At 43.7% G+C, this 17,352-nt stretch overlaps 1 protein-coding gene and 1 long non-coding RNA gene across 5 annotated transcripts in view; one reads left to right on the forward strand and one right to left on the reverse strand.

Annotated features, from left to right (window-relative positions):
• Positions 1–498: 498 nt before the first annotated feature.
• On the reverse strand, positions 499–3,739 carry LOC132206369 (uncharacterized). Its single transcript, XR_009443017.1, has 3 exons — positions 3,534–3,739; positions 2,676–2,788; positions 499–653 (listed from the first exon to the last, which is right to left on the reverse strand). It is a non-coding gene; the product is annotated as an uncharacterized LOC132206369 (long non-coding RNA).
• A 187-nt stretch (positions 3,740–3,926) lies between these two features.
• The window catches only part of LOC125467650 (calcium/calmodulin-dependent protein kinase type II subunit gamma), a 368,959-nt gene continuing 355,533 nt past the window's right edge, over positions 3,927–17,352 (forward strand). For 2 of the 4 annotated variants that reach the window (XM_048563791.2, XM_048563793.2), the window contains exons 1-2: positions 3,928–4,350; positions 4,549–4,643. In XM_048563791.2, the coding sequence (XP_048419748.1) occupies positions 4,286–4,350; positions 4,549–4,643 (160 nt within the window). In that variant the 5' untranslated portion in view covers positions 3,928–4,285. Of the gene's footprint in view, positions 4,351–4,548; positions 4,644–17,352 lie in introns of all 4 variants that reach the window. The other 2 variants (XM_048563790.2, XM_048563794.2) reach the window with 2 other exon arrangements.

A 17,352-nucleotide genomic window follows, 5' to 3' on the forward strand; every position in this document is an offset into this window, starting at 1 on the left:
TCTTTGCTTACTATGATCTGCCAGTACTGCGCACAAAGCTTTTCCCAGTACTTAGGTACACGTGACAATAAGTCAAATCAAATCAAATTAGCAGTCGCTCAGTCAGTGTTTGATCTTGCCAATGTAAAGAAGACTGAGTTGTGAGCAGTGATTGTAATAGACTAGATAGAGAGAAGTACAAGTAAAATGTTGCTGTAAGTGCCTTGATGAGACGTCGTCTGAAGCACTTTTGTGTAACTATTTGAGATGAGTGTAGGGGGAGGGGCTTAGATTAGTTCACTGGTCAGCGCAACATCGAGGGCCAAAGGGCCTGTTCTGCGCTGCATTGTTCTATGTTCTATATTCATTTGAAATCACAAGCTTTCGGAGCACTGTTCTTTCATCAGGTGAAGTAGCAGCATTCTGAAAGATTGTGATTTCTACTAAAATCTGGTGTCACGTGACTTCTGACTTTAACCTACACAATGATTGAGTAAAAATAATACCTCTGAACTTTTTTTTCTGAAGAAGGGTCCAGACCTGAAATGCCAGCTTTCCTGCTCCTCTGCTGCTTGGCCTGCTGTGTTCATCCAGCTCTACACTTTGTTATCTCAGATTCTCCAGCATCGGCAGTTCCCAGTATTTCTCTCACCTCTGAATATATTCCCTGTTACCTGGAAGGACGATGTAATTACAGCATTACATGGGCAATTTCCGTTATAAATGTGGATTTGGCTGAGTTGACTGGACTGCTGGTTTATGATGCACAGTCCCGCCAGCAGCATGGGTTCAAATCTCACCCCAGCTCAAGTTACCATAAAAGTGCTGCCCTTATGAACCTCGCTGCTTGGTTGGGCTGTGGTGACTCTCAGATTAAACTCACCACATGTTGTGTCTCTCTAATGAGAAAGTGGGATGATAGTGACTTTATGAGCCCATAGTCAAGAATGAGATTGCAGAGTAGTTGGAAATGCATGGTGAAACAGGGCTGATTCAGCACAGCATCACCAAGGGGATGGTCACGCCTGACAAAGCTGTTAGAATTCTTTGAGGAAGTAATGAGCAAGTTAGTCAAAGGAGAGCCAGTGGACGTGATCTATTTGGATTTCAAGAAAGGCTTTGATAAAGTACTGCACAGGACGCTCCTAAATAAGAAGGCAGAATACTGTTAGGGGCAAAGTACTGGCATGGATAGAAGATTGGCTTATTGGCAGAAAGTAGGGATAAAGGAGTCTTTTTCACGATGGCAGCCAGTGACTAGTGGAGTTCTGCAGGAGTCAGTGTTGGGATCAGAATTATTCATGGTATATAATGATCTGGAAGAAGGAACTGATGGCATTGTTGCTAAGTTTGCAGGAGACATGAAAATAGGTGGAGGGGCAGGTAGTGTTGACAAAGTGAGGAGGCTGCAGAAGGACATGGACAGGATAGGCAAGTAGGCAAAGAAGTGGCAAATGGAATACAATGTAGGAAAGTGAGATGATGCACTTTGGTAGGAGGAAAAGAGGCATAGATTATTTTCTAAATGAGGAGACACTTTGGAAATCTGAAGCACAAAGGGCTTGGTAGTCCTAGTTCAGGATTCTCTTAAGGTTAACATGTAGGTTCAGTTAGCAGTCAGGAAGGCAACCTCAATGTTAGCATTCATTACAAGGGAGCTACAATACAAGAGCAGTGATGTACTGCTGAGGCTATGTAAGGCCCTGGTCAGACTGCATTTGGAATACTGCGAGCGATTTTGGGCCCCATAATCAAAAGAAGGATGTGCTGGACTTGGAGGGGGTCCAGAGGAGGTTTACAAGAATAATCCCTGGGATGAAAACCTTGTCATATGAGGAGCAGCTGAGGACTCTGGGTCTGTACTCGACATTTAGAAGGACGAGGGGCAGACCTCATTGAAAGTAACTGGAAACAGTGGACGTGGAGAAGAATTTCCATGAGTAGAAGAGATTAGGACCAGAGGCTCAGCCTCAGAGTGAAGGGAGAACCCGTTAATTTGAGATGAAGTATTTCTTCAGTGAGAGGGTGTTTAACTTGTGGAATTCATTGCAATAGCCGGCTGTGAAGGCTAGGTTCATTGAGTGTGTTTAAGATAGAGATAGATAAGATTCTTGATTAGTAAGGGGGTCAAAAGTTGTGGGGAGAAGGCAGGAGAATGGGGTTGAGAAACATATTAGGCATGATTGAATGGCAGAGTCAATGGGTTGAATGGTCTAAGTCTGCTCCTATATCTTATATTCTTACCTTTAAATGGCAATATATAAGGGGTACAGCATAGGTTTGAAATTATGAGGCACAGTAGAATGGGGCTAATGAATTGGCAACACCTTTCACGTCATTATTTCTATTGAATACGAAGGAGCAATATTAAATAGGTTTCTGATTTATTAGCACCATCTGAATTTAAATCAAGTCTAACACTGACCATACCGCCATTGTCAACTGTCATCTAGTTTCATCCTTACCTACTCTGAGAAGGTGATGGTTTATTGGTATTAATCATTAGACTATTAATCAGAGACCCATGTAATGTTCTGGGGAATCCAGGTTTGATTCCCACCGTGGCCAATGGTGGAACTTGAACAAGAAAAATCTGGAATTAAGAGTCTAATGATAACCATGAATCCCTTGTCAATTCTCAGAAAAACACAACTGGTTCACTAATGTCCTCGAGGGAAGAAAACTCCCATCCTTACCTGGTCTGGCCTTCATGTGACTCTCGATCCACAGCAACATGGTTGACTCTTAACTGCCCTCTGGGCTGTTAGGGATGGGCAATAAATGCTGCATAGACAGTGATGCCCTCATCCTGTGAATGAATAAAACAAAACTCTGGGCCTTTATGTAACTCCAGACTCACAGAAATGAACTTAAACATCCTCTGAAATGGCCTTGCAAAGCACTCAGTTGTATCTGACCATTTACATATAGCGTAGATACTAGAAATCTGAACTATCAACAGGAAATACTGGGTACAATCAGCAGGTCCAATCAGATGCTGCCTGACCTGGTGAACATGTCCAACCTTCTCTATCTGATTATAATTTTACAACCTGAGGTATTACCTAACAGAAAGGAATGAACCAGATAGGCCATCCAGCATTGACGCGGGCTCTGGAAATGACAACAGAGAACCCAATGCTGTCACTCCTCAAAGTCCTCCTTAATATCTTGGGCTTGTGCCATTTGTCGGAGAGGTGACCTCACAGTGCATCATGTACAGAAAGCACGACAGCAACTTCCAAACCTGTGATATCAATCACTTAAAAGAACACGAACACCAGATAAATGGGAACACTGCCACCTAGAAGTTCCCCTCACCATGCTGACTTGGAAAGACAGCACTGTTCCTTCAGTGTTGCCGAGTCAAAATCTTGGAACTCCCTCCCTAATGGCTCAGTGAGTTTCCCTGGACTTCAAATGTAGTTCGGCAGTTCAAAAAGGCTGCTCCCCACCAACTTGACCAGAGCAATTAGGGATGGGCAATAAATGCTGCCCTGGCCAGTGACATCCCATTCATTAAAAAAATATCAATCGCACAATGTCAAAATCACCTTCTTAAACTTGGAGAAAGTTCGTGCCGAACCCCATTCCTTCAGTAACTTTGTTTCACCTGAAGGTTACACTTGATTCCGGCTCATCCTCTACAACACCATCCACAACCTGACGTGTGAGTTTCCCAATGCAGTGTAAGGATTACTCTGTGCCTATGTCCTTTGCAAACCTTTTCCGGCTCGATGCCTCTGCACTCCGAACTACCACTATGTCAGGACGGTGGTAGCTTTGAAACCCTGGGGATAGTTACCCCCGCAAGCTGTGACTAAATGTTTGCAATTCTGTGCACGTAACAGGTAAATGAAAATAGGTTAGCCCTCCAGCCATACCCTTTTAAACACGTGATTTAACTCTGTTGCAAACTTGCCAGTTGGACTTCAACATTTTTTAGAGAACTACGTAGTGTAGCTGTGAGAGTGTTTTAGATTTAATTTTATTTCTTCCTTAGAAGAAAGGGACAATAATTATTTGTCATGTTGTAATGGTGCATGGCATTAAGTAGCTTCACTGTTTCTGCATGAGACAGATGTAAGATTGTTTTCTTGGGGGTGTGTGTGTAGAAAATGCACCCTTTAAGGAAGTTTGCAAGGAAAAATCATCAAAAGGCAGCGTTCCGTCAGCACCGGGATCCGCTCAGTTCAGAGTCTCTCCCTCTCTCTCTTGTAATCTCGCGTTAGTCCTTTCCTTATCTGCCCTCCCTCCAGTTGACAGGCGAGTGTATGCAAACCAATTCCAGGATTTTCACTTCAACATGGCTACTACCGCAACGTGTACCAGGTTTAGCGACGACTACCAGCTGTATGAAGAGCTAGGAAAGTATGCTATACCCTTGCTTGTGCCTCTCCTCCCCTTGTAAGGAAGTTGTCCCCATCCAGCTGCTGTCTACACCCTCTTTTCTCTCCCCCCCCATCAGCACCTTGTGTTTTTTTGACCATCTCCTCCCCCCCCCCCTTCCCCAGTGTTTCTGGACTAAAACCCCCGTTTGCCTTCTCTCTTGCCCTTGTCCTCGCTTAGGGGTGCCTTCTCCGTCGTTCGCAGATGTGTCAAATTATCCACGGGCCAGGAATTTGCTGCAAAGATAATTAACACAAAGAAGCTGTCAGCCAGAGGTGAGTGACTGTACAGAGAGAGAGAGAGAGAGAGAGAGTGTGTGTGTGTGGGGAGGGTTCCCTCTCTTCGTACAAGAGGGGCAAGGGACATTCACTGGGGGTGCAGACTTGTGAAGCATTTGATGTCAGCGTAAAGAGGTGGGAACGCTCCGAGGAATCGCTCTCTCCCTGCACCCACCCATCACAGTTTTTCTTGTTACATTTCGATTGCAGTGTGATCACGGAGGAAGGAAGCCGGTAGATCTGAATCTGTCTGACCAGTAGAATATCATCTGACCGAAGCAGTGTTGATTTTAAAACGAGTTATTTATTGTGTGTCACTGCCTCTTTCCCCCACCCGTGTTGTAGATTAAAGTGAATTAACAGCAGCGTGTGTGGCTCCATTGTTGCTAGGGACGAATGTCCCTTCTCCCAGTCTTGTCTGGCTTTTGCAAAACTTTTTTTCAGGAAAGAATACGCTGGACGCAAGGGTGAAGGATTTTAGTTTTGCTTCGATCTCTCTCTTTGTATGGGAAGATAGAATGGAGACAACATTCTCTGCACCAGCCTTTTCGATTGTGTGTGTGTGTGTGTGTGTGTGTGTGTGTGTGTGTGTGTGAGGGGGTTACGGGGGGGGGGGGTCGAGAGCAAGGGTCAGGAGGGAAAGCTATTTACAGCAAATAGGGAGCGGGATGAGGTTAAACCGCCGGTGACCAGGACAGAACCGCGCTGATTCTGTGCTAAAGTGCTGTCTCTTTGTACGCACTAAGAGCGAACGGCTAAGTGTCAGAGCCAAGTGCTGAGCGAGAAACAGCGCGAACAAATTCCCTCTCTTAAATAATTCACAGAGACTTGATAATGGCCGGAACTAGTTCATAATGGCTAACAACGGATCTGTTTCCAGCTCCTCAAAAGTTCGAGTCCCCACACCCGCGGTTCACATCAAGGAAATAATTGTCAGTTTTTTAAAAAGTACAGCTCTTTTTATCCTTGTTAATTTTGAAATCTCGAGAGCCAGTCTGCGCTCTGCGTTGGCAGCAGTTTGCAAACTCTATAGCCACTCCAACACACCTCCTTTCTAAATGGTTTTATTTTTCAAGTAAACACTGAGATAGTGAAAAGTGCACGCTTTCTCCGTGGTGACTTGTATATAAAGTGAAGCCAAACGAATTCCATTTTCAAAAAGCACTTTTATTTCCTGCCAGACGACAATTTGCCCCCTATCCCTAATTCTCTTTTGCTTTAGAAAGTTATTTAAGGTGCATCTGAGGCGGTTTGAGTAGTTCCAGTACGGCGTCGAAATTGGATTGTGTTGTAAGGAAAGTAACCTGGACAGATTCTGAGAGAAGCATTTTCGTTGTTTAGGGGAACACTAAAGGCTGTAGAAGCCAGAGAGCTCCTCCCTTCACTTTAAAAGGGGTGCAGGGGTTAAAGTGGGGGCAGGTCAGCTGTTGTGTTTATTTTGACAATGGGGGGGGGGGGTGTCAGTCCAGCCGCAATGCAGGTGTGAGAGCGGTTCAGAGAGGGGAGGGCTAATCTGATTGTACGACTGTTATTTGTACCTGCAGACAGAAGTGGGAGAGAGCGCGGTTTCAAAACAAGAGGGGTGGAAGAAAAACAATCCAAACGCATCTTCCTGTTGCAGTGCCCTAACGCAGAGTAATACATCAGGATTAGCGTCTCTGCCTCCCCCCTCAACGCCAGGCGATAAATCACGTTGTCCATATCTAAAGCACGCACCGGCTGAGCCACACAAACCTGGCTATTTATAGCCTCTGTTCCCTTTGCTATTTTATTCAACACTGTCATAAACTGTAAATGTCATGCAGGCTTCCAGTTCTACAGTTTATTGTCTCATCTGCGTGCTCTTTTGCTTTGATTTGAGAAACCACAAAGCGATTTCAAACACAAATAAAACTTGCGTTGGTTTTATTGGTTGTACACTTTGTAAAGAAATGAGGCTGCTCCTCTTCCCAACCCTTCCTGTAAGGTCTGTAGTGGTTCAGTCCCCACTTTGCATACAGTAAGGCAGGCGGTACATTGGGAAGAGGGACTGGTGACCTGACTGACTTCGATCACTGCTCGTTATTTTGCATGTATTTTTCTGGCGTAATTTCGGAGGAAAACGGCAGAGGGCGCGCCGGTAATTTTCTTTGCTGAACCTGAGCTTTGGCTTTAAAAATCAGTGCTGTATTAGAATGGAGCTCGCCTGTTTCAGCAGCGTTTCTTATGAACGTTAGAGGAACAACAAGCAGCTCTAAAGTTGCAAAATCTGGACTCGGTCTCTCTATCTTTATTCAGCTTCCAGTTCAGAGTAATGCCAACATGTAAGGGCAAGTCCAGGTCCTCAACTTGTTCCAATTTGCTTTTGTTTGCTCCCCCCTCTTATGTGGTCCACTCTCCCTGTTATGTTATCTTCTCTCTTTCTCTTCCCCCATAATAAAAAGGGGTACACTCTGTAAAAGAGGTTGGCAGATGTCTTGTTATAAACAGGATGCTCAAAGCAGTCCGAGGAGTGACTGTGAGGCTAGTTCTCTGTGCTTTGTGAGGCACCTTGGCATAAGGTGGGAAGCTCAGCGTGTGGGAACCTGCGTCTCTCACTCTGGCGCAGTGCATCAGTGCCCGAGTGTGCACACTGTGCCACCAGCCTGTCATACTGCTGCATACACGTTTATTTTTTCTCCCTCTCTCTCTCTCCCCTCTCCTCCTCCTCCTCCCAACCCTCCCACACCCTTTACAGGAAAGATATTATTAAGCTGTGGAGGGCTCAGAAGAAATTTACCAGGATATTGCTGGGAATGGAGGGTTTGAGTTATAAGGAGAGGCTGGAAAAGAGCATAGTATGTTGAGAGATGACCTTTATAGAGGTCTCTAAAATAATGAAGGGTAAAGACAAGGTGTTTTTTTTCCCCTAGGGTGGGGGGTTTCAAGAGTAGGGTGCATATTTTTAAGGTGAGAGGTGAGAGGAGAAAGATTTCAAAAAAATACATGAGGAACAATTTTTTTTTACATAGAGAGTGGTTTGTGTGTGCAATGAACTCTCAGAGAAAGTGTTGGATGCAGGTAAAGTTCTAACATTTAAAAGACATTTGGATAAGCCCATGAATAAGGAACATTTGGAAGGATGTGGGCCAAGCACAGGCAGGCGATATTAGTTTAGTTTGGGATAATGGTCAGCATGGACTGTTTGGGCCCAAAGGTCTGTTTCTGTGCTGTATGACTCTGACTGTACCCAGGAGAGTCAAAAATGTGCCCATGTCCAATTAGTGAGACTGAGTGGGTATAGTCCTTGCACCTTTCTGATCTACTGTCTCCTTTAGGCTAGTGAAGACATGTTTTGTATAATATGGATTTGCTGTTTGTCTGTGCTTTTTATCCAACTGCAACCCCCCAAAAAAAACCCTGTCTTCAAGTAATGATACTTTGCTCCTAATTGCTGTTCTTTCTGGCCATTTGATTGGGAAACTGAAGCCAAGCTAATTTTAAGTGGTACCTTTTGGGGCTTACAGCATTCTGTTCGGAAATCAAATGTTCCACAATTCGAGATACTTGGCTATCTCCCATTCACCATTTGAATGCTACACCAGACCCCCTCTCTGCTTTCCGTTTTCTCCTACTGGGGTGGAGGTGGGGCAGTGCTGTAGAGTTTTGTTATGATACAATTCTGTTGCTATCAGAATCTTTCAAGGCGATTTGCATAATCTGGGTAACAAATTGACTGAGGAATAATGTTACCAGTGAGCAGATCCTTGCACATGAGATTCCGAATAGCATGTCTTTAGATGGCAATCCTGAGCAAGACCTCGGATTTATTATTTTCTGTGTGTCAGTCTGTTAGTGGATACTCCTGCCTGGTGATCTGCTATCATGGAACACCAGGGCTCATCTGCCTTGTACCCTCTTCATACAGGAGCACCTGAGCAATTGCTCTGAGATATCACCTAATCCTGCCTTGGTCAACCCCTCTTTTTGTTGCCTGCTGATTGTCCTCTGAAAAGATCTCTTCGCTTCCAGCTCTGATCAAATGGCATAAATACTGAATTCTCCTGTTTTGAATACTAGTTATTTTTCCCTTTAGCTCCTGCATTTAAAAGCACCTCTCATTTAGCCTAATCCTTGAAAATTCCAAATATGGGCTGTACATCTCAGCATTTGCATTTCAAAGACCTCGACATTATTTTAGTCCGTGAATATTTATTGCCCAGTTTTCAGAGCTTACAGGAAATTGCACCTCATGAGTTTTTCTCTTCTTTCAGGCTTCAGCTTTCAAGTTAACACATCTTTTACCTTTTACAAAATTACTTCTGGCTCTCTCAACCCTCCTCCTGATGTAATCATCATGTCTGCCAATTTCTGTTTTCATTTGTCTTAAATCGATAAAGCTCTGTCTGTGCCTTCTTGGAGAAACACTATTTACTTCAGTCTTCACGTCTCTCATTTCCTCCATTGCCGTCACTCCCTCTGATGAATCCGGAGAGCATGGGTGAGTGGAGTCCAGGATAAATAGGGTATTGCCTTTTTGAAATTAGACCCAGCTCATTCAGAGGTAATAGCAGCAAACACTTCCAAACAAAGCATGGTGCAAGTTTGAACTTTTTAAAACAAACTTTTCAATAAATTGGCTTAGGGTTTGACTGAAAATGTTAAAATCTGAAATTGGTTGTATTTTTGAGAGGTGATGGAGTCAAGGCAAGTAGATGGACCTAAGATACAGACTAGAAAGAATGCAGAGTATGCTCGAGGGGCCGAATGGCTCAGTTCCTGCACTTGTGGTTCAGAGATCAAGCCTCCAACTTTCCTTGCCTGTATTTCTGTGCCGTGCCAGTCAGTGCACCAGTCTGTGAAATTGAGTGAAATATTAAGAGTACCAAAGTTATTCAGCGGTTGCAAGAACTACAGATGCTGGAGTCAGAGGTAATGCAATTTGGAGCTGGAGGAACACAGCAGGCCAGGCAGCAGCAGAGGAGCAGGAAGGCTGACGTTTCGAGTCAGGATGAAGGAACGCCAACTTTCCTGCTCTGATGCTGTCTGGCCTCCTGTGTTACTCCAGCTTCACACTACATTAACCTAAAGTTAGTCTGCATATTTGCGACAAATGTGGTCCCATCATGAAACACACATTCTGTGGTATCAAACTAATGAACTAAATAGCTTAATTTTCAAAAGACATGCACTTGCTACCACTAAAGTAAAGCTGTTACAGAGTCATACAGCATGCAGACAGACCTTTCGGTCCCCAACCCGTCCATCTGACCAGGTTTCGTAGGCAAGCTAGTCCCATTAGCCTGGGTTTGGCCCAAGTCCCTCAAAACCTTTCCTATTCATGTACTGTCCAAATGTCTTTTAAATATTCTAACTGTACCTGCATCTACCACTTCCTCTGGCAGATCATCCCGTATGGCAATCACCCTTTGTGTGGAGAAAGTTGCCCCTCAAGTCTCTCGTAAATCTTTCTCCTGTCATGTTAAACCTTTGCCCTCTAGTTTTGAACTGCCCTGAATTTTATTGTTCTAAGCTTTTTTTTTTGGAGTACCTGACCATTTACTGAGAAAGGGTAGAGATCTTGCATTTATGTGCAAATTACTTAGAGTTGGGATTCAAAGGGAAGGTCTTATGAGGAAAGGCTGAGGGACTTGAGGCTGTTTTGTTAGAGAGAAGAAGGTTGAGAGGCGACTTAATTGAAACATATAAAATAATCAGAGGGTTAGATAGGGTGGATAGGAGAGCCTTTTTCCTAGGATGGTGACAGCGAGCACGAGGGGGCACAGCTTTAATTTGAGGGGTGAAAGATATAGGACAGGTGTCAGAGGTGGTTTCTTTACTCAGAGAGTAGTAAGGGAATGGAACGCTTTGCCTGCAACGGTAGTGGATTTGCCAACTTTAGGTACATTTAAGTCGTCATTGGACAAGCATATGGACGTCCATGGAATAGTGTAGGTTAGATGGGCTTGAGATCGGTATGACAGGCCGGCACAACATTGAGGGCCAAAGGGCCTGTACTGTGCTGTTATGTTCTATGTTCTATGTCTTTCTGAAATCTTTCCACAAAATTCCAAATTGATAGCTCCAATTGTTTTTACCTGTAAACCATAAACTCGTGCATTCACAACTGCTTGGTTACTGATGTGCCTGTGGCCAGGATGTCATTCAGGCTGAGGCAGACAACTGATAATTCACATTCGCATCACACAGGTGCCTTGCAACGAGCATCTCCAACCAGACACTCTAACCTTGCCTCTCTATGATGTTCAGCAACATCACGATTGTTAAACTTCACAGTACAAATATCCTGGGAGATACTGTTGACTAGAAACTGAACTGGTCCAGGCATACAGATGCTGTGGCTGCAAAAGCAGAGGTCAGAAATTCTGCAGCGGGAAATTCTCCTTCTGATTCCTTAAATTCTGACCATCGTCTACAAGACGAAAGTTAGGAGTGTGATGGAATACTCCTCACTTGCCCGGATGAGTGCAGCCCCAACAACTCTCAAAGCATAAGACAACAAAATGTGAGGCTGGATGAACACAGCAGGCCAAGCAGCATCTCAGGAGCACAAAAGCTGATGTTTCGGGCCTAGACCCTTCATCTCTGATGAAGGCCCGAAACGTCAGCTTTTGTGCTCCTGAGATGCTGCTTGGCCTGCTGTGTTCATCCAGCCTCACATTTTGTTGTCTTGGATTCTCCAGCATCTGCAGTTCCCATTAACTCTCAAAGCATCTCAGCCTTCTCTGGAACAAAGAAGCCTACTTGATTGGTACCTCCTCCACTGTGTTTAATTCCCTTAGACATATACTTGCTCCACCACCAGTGCAAAAGGACAGCAGACTATACCATCTACAATTTGTCAAGACATCTTCAGCAGTGCGTGGTAGCTCTGTGACCCCCTTTACCACCTAGAAGAACAAGAACAGTAGAAACACCTTTTTCATTTGCCCATCATCCAGACTTGGCAATATTATTGACATTCCCTTATCATTGCTGAGTTAAAATCCTGCAACCCTCTACCTAGCTTGTGGGAGTACCTTTAGTGGCTCAAGCTCAGCGGTCAGTAATAGACAGCAAATACCTTGCCAATGATGCCCACAGCCCGTGAAAGAGCAGAACAAAAACCAATTATAACTCCATCAAATTTTATTCTGTTCACACTTTGGTTTACATTGCTGAAAAAATAAGAGTTACAGAAGCTTTTTGTCTTGTGCTCATCAGGACAAATGCAAGAATGCTGAATTTCAAACACTCACACCAATTTATACCACAGGAGAAACCTATGGTGATTGGTTAGGAAGTCAACTTTGAGGCTTTTTCATGGAAAACAATGAGAAGCTACCTGAAATTCCCTGTTGCTTTTTCCATGTCACAGCGCCAGCCAATTAGAGTCAACCTCCTAACAAATTAGTGCAGTTTGCTCCTGTGTTATGAGTTGTAGCAATCATTTCAAATCTGGCATTCTTGAGTTTGCCCTGATGAGTGCAAGGCAAGAAGCTTTGGCAGCAATGGGATTAGAATAGTTTTTGACTGGGCTGCTTTGATTTATTGTGGTCACATTTAATTATATACGGTGAAAAGTTTTGTTTCGTGAGCAGTACAGGCAGACCAAAGCAAACCACGACGTAGAGATCAAAGGGTGCTTAGGCACGGCGAGGCGTACTGGCTACACAACACAGGAGGCGCACAAAGCGAGATCAGTATTAGCAAGATCAACATGATTTGAAGTTAGAGAATCCATTCATCAGAATAATAATGACTGTAGATCTCTGACTCTAATGTGTCTCTCTTTTCAGCATTGTTCAAATTTTGTATTGCTAAAGGATTGATATTTTACTTGTTAGGTCAGGACTGAATTCTAACTTCAAACAATCAAAATACCCATCTTTGCTTACAGTAGAGAAGGTAGCTAAAAGTTTAGAGCTCTCTCTAACTGAGTTCTTTGACTCAATGCTGATATCAAAGCCTCAGTGGGATTAGTTGCAGTTGAAGCATCATGTGATTGGCATCTTGTGTACAGGAAGATCCAGCAAACGATGACACACATACAAAGGCAAAACACATTAGATATTGGAAATTGTGCCCAAAAACTGGAAATGTTGCAAGTGCTCTGCATACCAGCCAGCATCTGGTGAGGACAGAAACAGAGTTAGTTTCAGTTTGATAACCTTTCATATTGGAAACATTGCAAGATAATAAAATGTGAGGCTGGATGAACACAGCAGGCCAAGCAGCATCTCAGGAGCACAAAAGCTGACGTTTCGGGCCTAGACCCTTCATCAGTTCCCATTATCTCTGATATTGGAAACATTAACTGTTTCTGTCTCCTTTCTTGCTGCTGAGTATTTCCAGAATTGCTGTTTTTATAAAACAATATCTTACACAGTACATATGCTTGAGAGACTGTGTTTAGTTTATCTAAATGCCGCAAAAGTCTACAGTATCCTTCAGCTTATAGGCAATGCTACATCTGGCCCAACTCGTGATAAACGTCCAACACTTTAAAACATTTGGATCTTTTCAGTAGAGCAATAAGAAACTCTATTGCACTGTCTGTAATGAAGGAATTTGAGGTTTGGCTCGAGAATATTCAAGGAAGATGGGTTTGTACTGCCCAGTTTAGTAGCGCCAGTCCTGGCCTGGCTATGTAGCAGTGGCTATGGTGTTGCTGATCAGTCTCAGTGGGCTCCAAGTGAATGAACTTCACTGGCTCTTTGTAATTGGATAGGTCACTGATGCACTTGGAGGGTGGCAGGACCTCTCCCTCTATCACCAGGTGGTGTTGTGAATCAGCTTAGAAGACTGGGCTGTGGATACAGCACAACTGGAATAAAATCAATCCACCTTCTAATCTTCTGAGTACTATGCACATATCACATCTGTAATCCTGACTTTAAAACTTTTATAAACTGCACGTTGGTGATACAAGTTTTTAAGTAAGATCTTTTCACTAAGCACTGCGCCTGAACAAGCTACATATTTAGTGTTCACATCAATACCCAAACTAACTTGTGAGAAGCCTTTCTTATTCCTCTGTTCTACCTATGTGTTTGGATTTGACCGGCTGTTTCCTGTCCTGTCTGGTGGATGCAGGTACAGTTACAGCATTTAAAAGCCATTTGGATAAGCACATGAATAAGAAGTGGTTGGAGGGATATGGGCCAAGCGCAGGCAGGTGAGATGAACTTTGTTTGGGATTATGGTTGGCATGGACCTGTTGGGACAAAGGGTCTGTCTCCTTGCTGTATGACTCTAAACTCTGCCAGCAGCAATCCCTCTCCCATTTTGTTTATTTTAATAGAAGGGCACATAAGGTTATTCACTTTGCTTAATCCCACTGTGAATGGTTCTGCCAGTTTACCTTGTACACAGAATTGGCTGGAACTATTGAAAGTCACACTTTGAGGGTAAGATCATATCATATTCATGATCTGGGCACTGAGATATGACTCTGGGCTTTTACCTAAAACCCTTAGTCTTGTACTTAGTAAGAGCACTAGCTTCCTCATGAATAGTGCTTTCATTTCCATCTTGCATATACTAGACAATTCTATTTTTTTTGCATCAACCATCTTGTTGTGGTGGTTTTACAATTCACTCAGGGAGTCAGTTGTGACAACATGTGTTTACTTTTACAATCCTAATGTAGCCCAGAGCTACAGATGCTCCAATATTCTTTGCTTTATGTGGCTAACCAGGTTTCTCTCCCCCTCCTCTCACCTGCGATTGGCATGTGAGATAACAAGGTGTAGAGCTGGATGAACGTAGCAGGCTAATCAGAGGAGCAGGAAAGTTGATGTTTTAGGTCTGGACCTTCTACACGTGTTGTGTTTGCAGAATGGTATCAATCTGTTTGACTAGATTATGAGATACTTCCCTTAACCATCAAATGCTGGACTGGGCCCGGAACCTGGAACTCCTGGCCCAAAGCTAGGTGCAATAGGGATAGTGGCATCTGGGTCACATTAGTGGACCCTTAATTTGGAGACCTGAACTAACGATCTGGTGATGACACTGAAAATCCCATTATGGTGGCTGGGAAATTTTTAAATTTCCTAAGGCTGGGGGTGTGGTGGTTGTAAGCTAGTATTAGTATTGGCCCCTGTGAAACAAATAGTAATAAAGTACCTAGTTCACCAATGTTCCTGCAGGAAGGTGATCTGTGATTATTACTGGGTCTGGCCTATAAAGGACACCAGAGACACAGCAGTGTGGTTGACAATGAAGTGGCTGAGCAAGCCACCCTGTTTAGAATTGGCTATTAAATGCTGGTTTTGGCCAGTGGTGGCTATTTTCTATGAATGAATAAAAACTGGGTTTGTTGGCCATGGGTACAGAACGCGAGGGTTAATTTCTCCATATTGTATTGCTTCCAACCGAGTGAAGGTGGGCGGGAGACGAGGTTAAACATTTCTTCGGTCTGTGTGGAGCAGAGAGACAACATTTTTTAAATTTTAAAGAGAGCCTGCAATTTATTTCTCCCGATTCATATCTTCCCTGCGTTTGACAATTGAGACACATCTTTGCAAGACAGTCCTTGGAGATGAAATCAATGGAAGAGAGATTTTTATCAGGCAAAATTGTTCATGACCAGTGGCAGGCGAAATAGCCTATGTAGAGTCGATTTATTTGTGGTTTCTTTAGCTGCAGTCTGTCTGACTTTAGTTGTAACAAGACTATGAATGTCTTGCTGACTGCTTCATAAAATAGAATCCCACAGCGTGGAAGCAGGTCGTTTAGCCTGAGTCTGCTTAGACTGTCCGAAGAGCCTCCCCCCCCCCCCCCCCCCGACCCTATAACCCTGCATTGCCCATGGCTACTCCACTAGCCTGCACATCCCAAAACACTACAGGCAATTTAGCATGGCCAATCCACCCTAACCTGTACATTTTTTGACTGGAAGAGGAAACCGGAAGAAACCCACACAGATGTGGGGCGAATTTGCAAACTCCACACAGACAGCCTCTTGAGGCTGGAATAGAATCTGGGTCTCTGGTGTTGTGAGGTAGTAATGCTAACCACTGAGTCACTATGCCATCCCATTAAACCTCTTTAATGTAGCTAGCCTTGTTACTAGTTATTTCTGGTTTGATTATTCTAGTGCATCATTCCGGGCTGGCAGCCCACATTCTATCCTTGGTAAACTTGAAGTCATCTAAATCCTCTTTGCCTGTGCGCTAACTTGCACCAAGTTACATCCAGCCCTTTCCCTTGTACTTGCTGATCTACACTGGCAATGTCTTGATTTTTGTCTTTCTTGTCCTATATGCTCAAAGCCTTCCATTGCTTCATTGTTGTCCATCTCCTGTGATCTCCTCCCAGTCCCACAACTCTCCAATATATCTCTGTTCACCTGATGTTAGCCTCCTAAGCGCACTACATTTTAATAGAAACAAGAACAGATATTGCTGGCAAAACTCAGCAGGTCTGGCAGCATCAGTGGAGAGAAAGAGAGTTTTAATGCTTTTGGGTTAACTGCCCCTTCTTTAGAGCTCAGTTTTCCCAGCAATGTCTGTTGTTGCTTTTCATTTTTGTTTCTCATCTGCAGTTCTTTGTTTTTTTAAATTACATTTTAATAGCTTCACCATTGGTCGCTGTGCTTGCAGTTTCCCTGACCTCAAGCTCTGGGTTACCTTCTCTACACCTCTGATTCTCTCTGCCTCACTTCCTGTTAAAGCTCCTTAAGTCTCTTTGCTTGAGGTTTTTGGCTACTGAATCCGTTATGTTCTCATGTGTTCCTTTTTTAAAAATTGTTTGAGTTCTCCAGTGAAGTACCTGAAGGAAGTCTAGTACATTGAAGGCAGTATCTAAATCAAAGTTTTTGATGCCGTTAATCCTCGTAAGCTCCTCCTTTAACTGGCAATAGGGATGTTAAAGCAAAGAGCTGTGCTATCTTTTAAAACCACACTATTGCGGGAGAATGGAATTAAACCCAAGAATGTGAATTCATCAGCGTGAAAATAATTCCATATGAGAACAGTTAACAACAAATAATTGTGTGAGACCAATGAGCCCTGGGCATTAAATGCTCTCGTTGTAGGACGCACCCATGCCTGGAGACCAAATTTGGAAAAAGATGATACTTCATACGCAGCAGAAGCGCACAGTTAGTAATTGACTAACAGCAGTTAAACAATGCAGTTATCCTGGCCCGCATTTTCAGATCCCTCCATGGCTTGGCCCTTGTCCACCTCACTAACCTCCTCCAGCCCCACAGTCCTCCAGGTTGTCTGTGCTCCTATGATTATGAGCTTCCCCAGTTTTTCTTGCTGCCTTGTCAGTGGCTGTACCTTCAGTTGACTTGGCCTGAAGCTATTTAACACCCTGAATAAACATTCGCTTCACTCCCTCGCTGTCGTTCTTTTTGAGACACTCCTTTTAAAAACTGGCTTGTCAACAAAGCTCTTGGCTGCCTGCCCTGTTATCTACTTAAATGGCTAGGTTTTTTTTAAAGCTTCTTTCTTTATAATACACCCGTGAAGCTCATCTCTTGCATTAAAGGAACTGCCAAGTACTAGTTATTGTTGTAAATGTTGACATCTTTCTTGTAGTGATGTTGTTCAAGTTGGTCTTTGCACTACTGGAGCACACTGAATCTTTCTGTTCAAACCACATTTTGCGATCTTTTGCATTCACCTGAGCAGGTGGATGGTCCCTTCAATTCAAGGTCTTACCTGAAAGATTGCACGCCTGACTGTGCAGCAGTCCTTCAGTACTGCATTGGATGGTTAGCTCAGATTTTATT

Source organism: Stegostoma tigrinum, chromosome 37 (assembly GCF_030684315.1).
Source record: "Stegostoma tigrinum isolate sSteTig4 chromosome 37, sSteTig4.hap1, whole genome shotgun sequence".
NCBI lineage: Eukaryota > Metazoa > Chordata > Chondrichthyes > Orectolobiformes > Stegostomatidae > Stegostoma > Stegostoma tigrinum.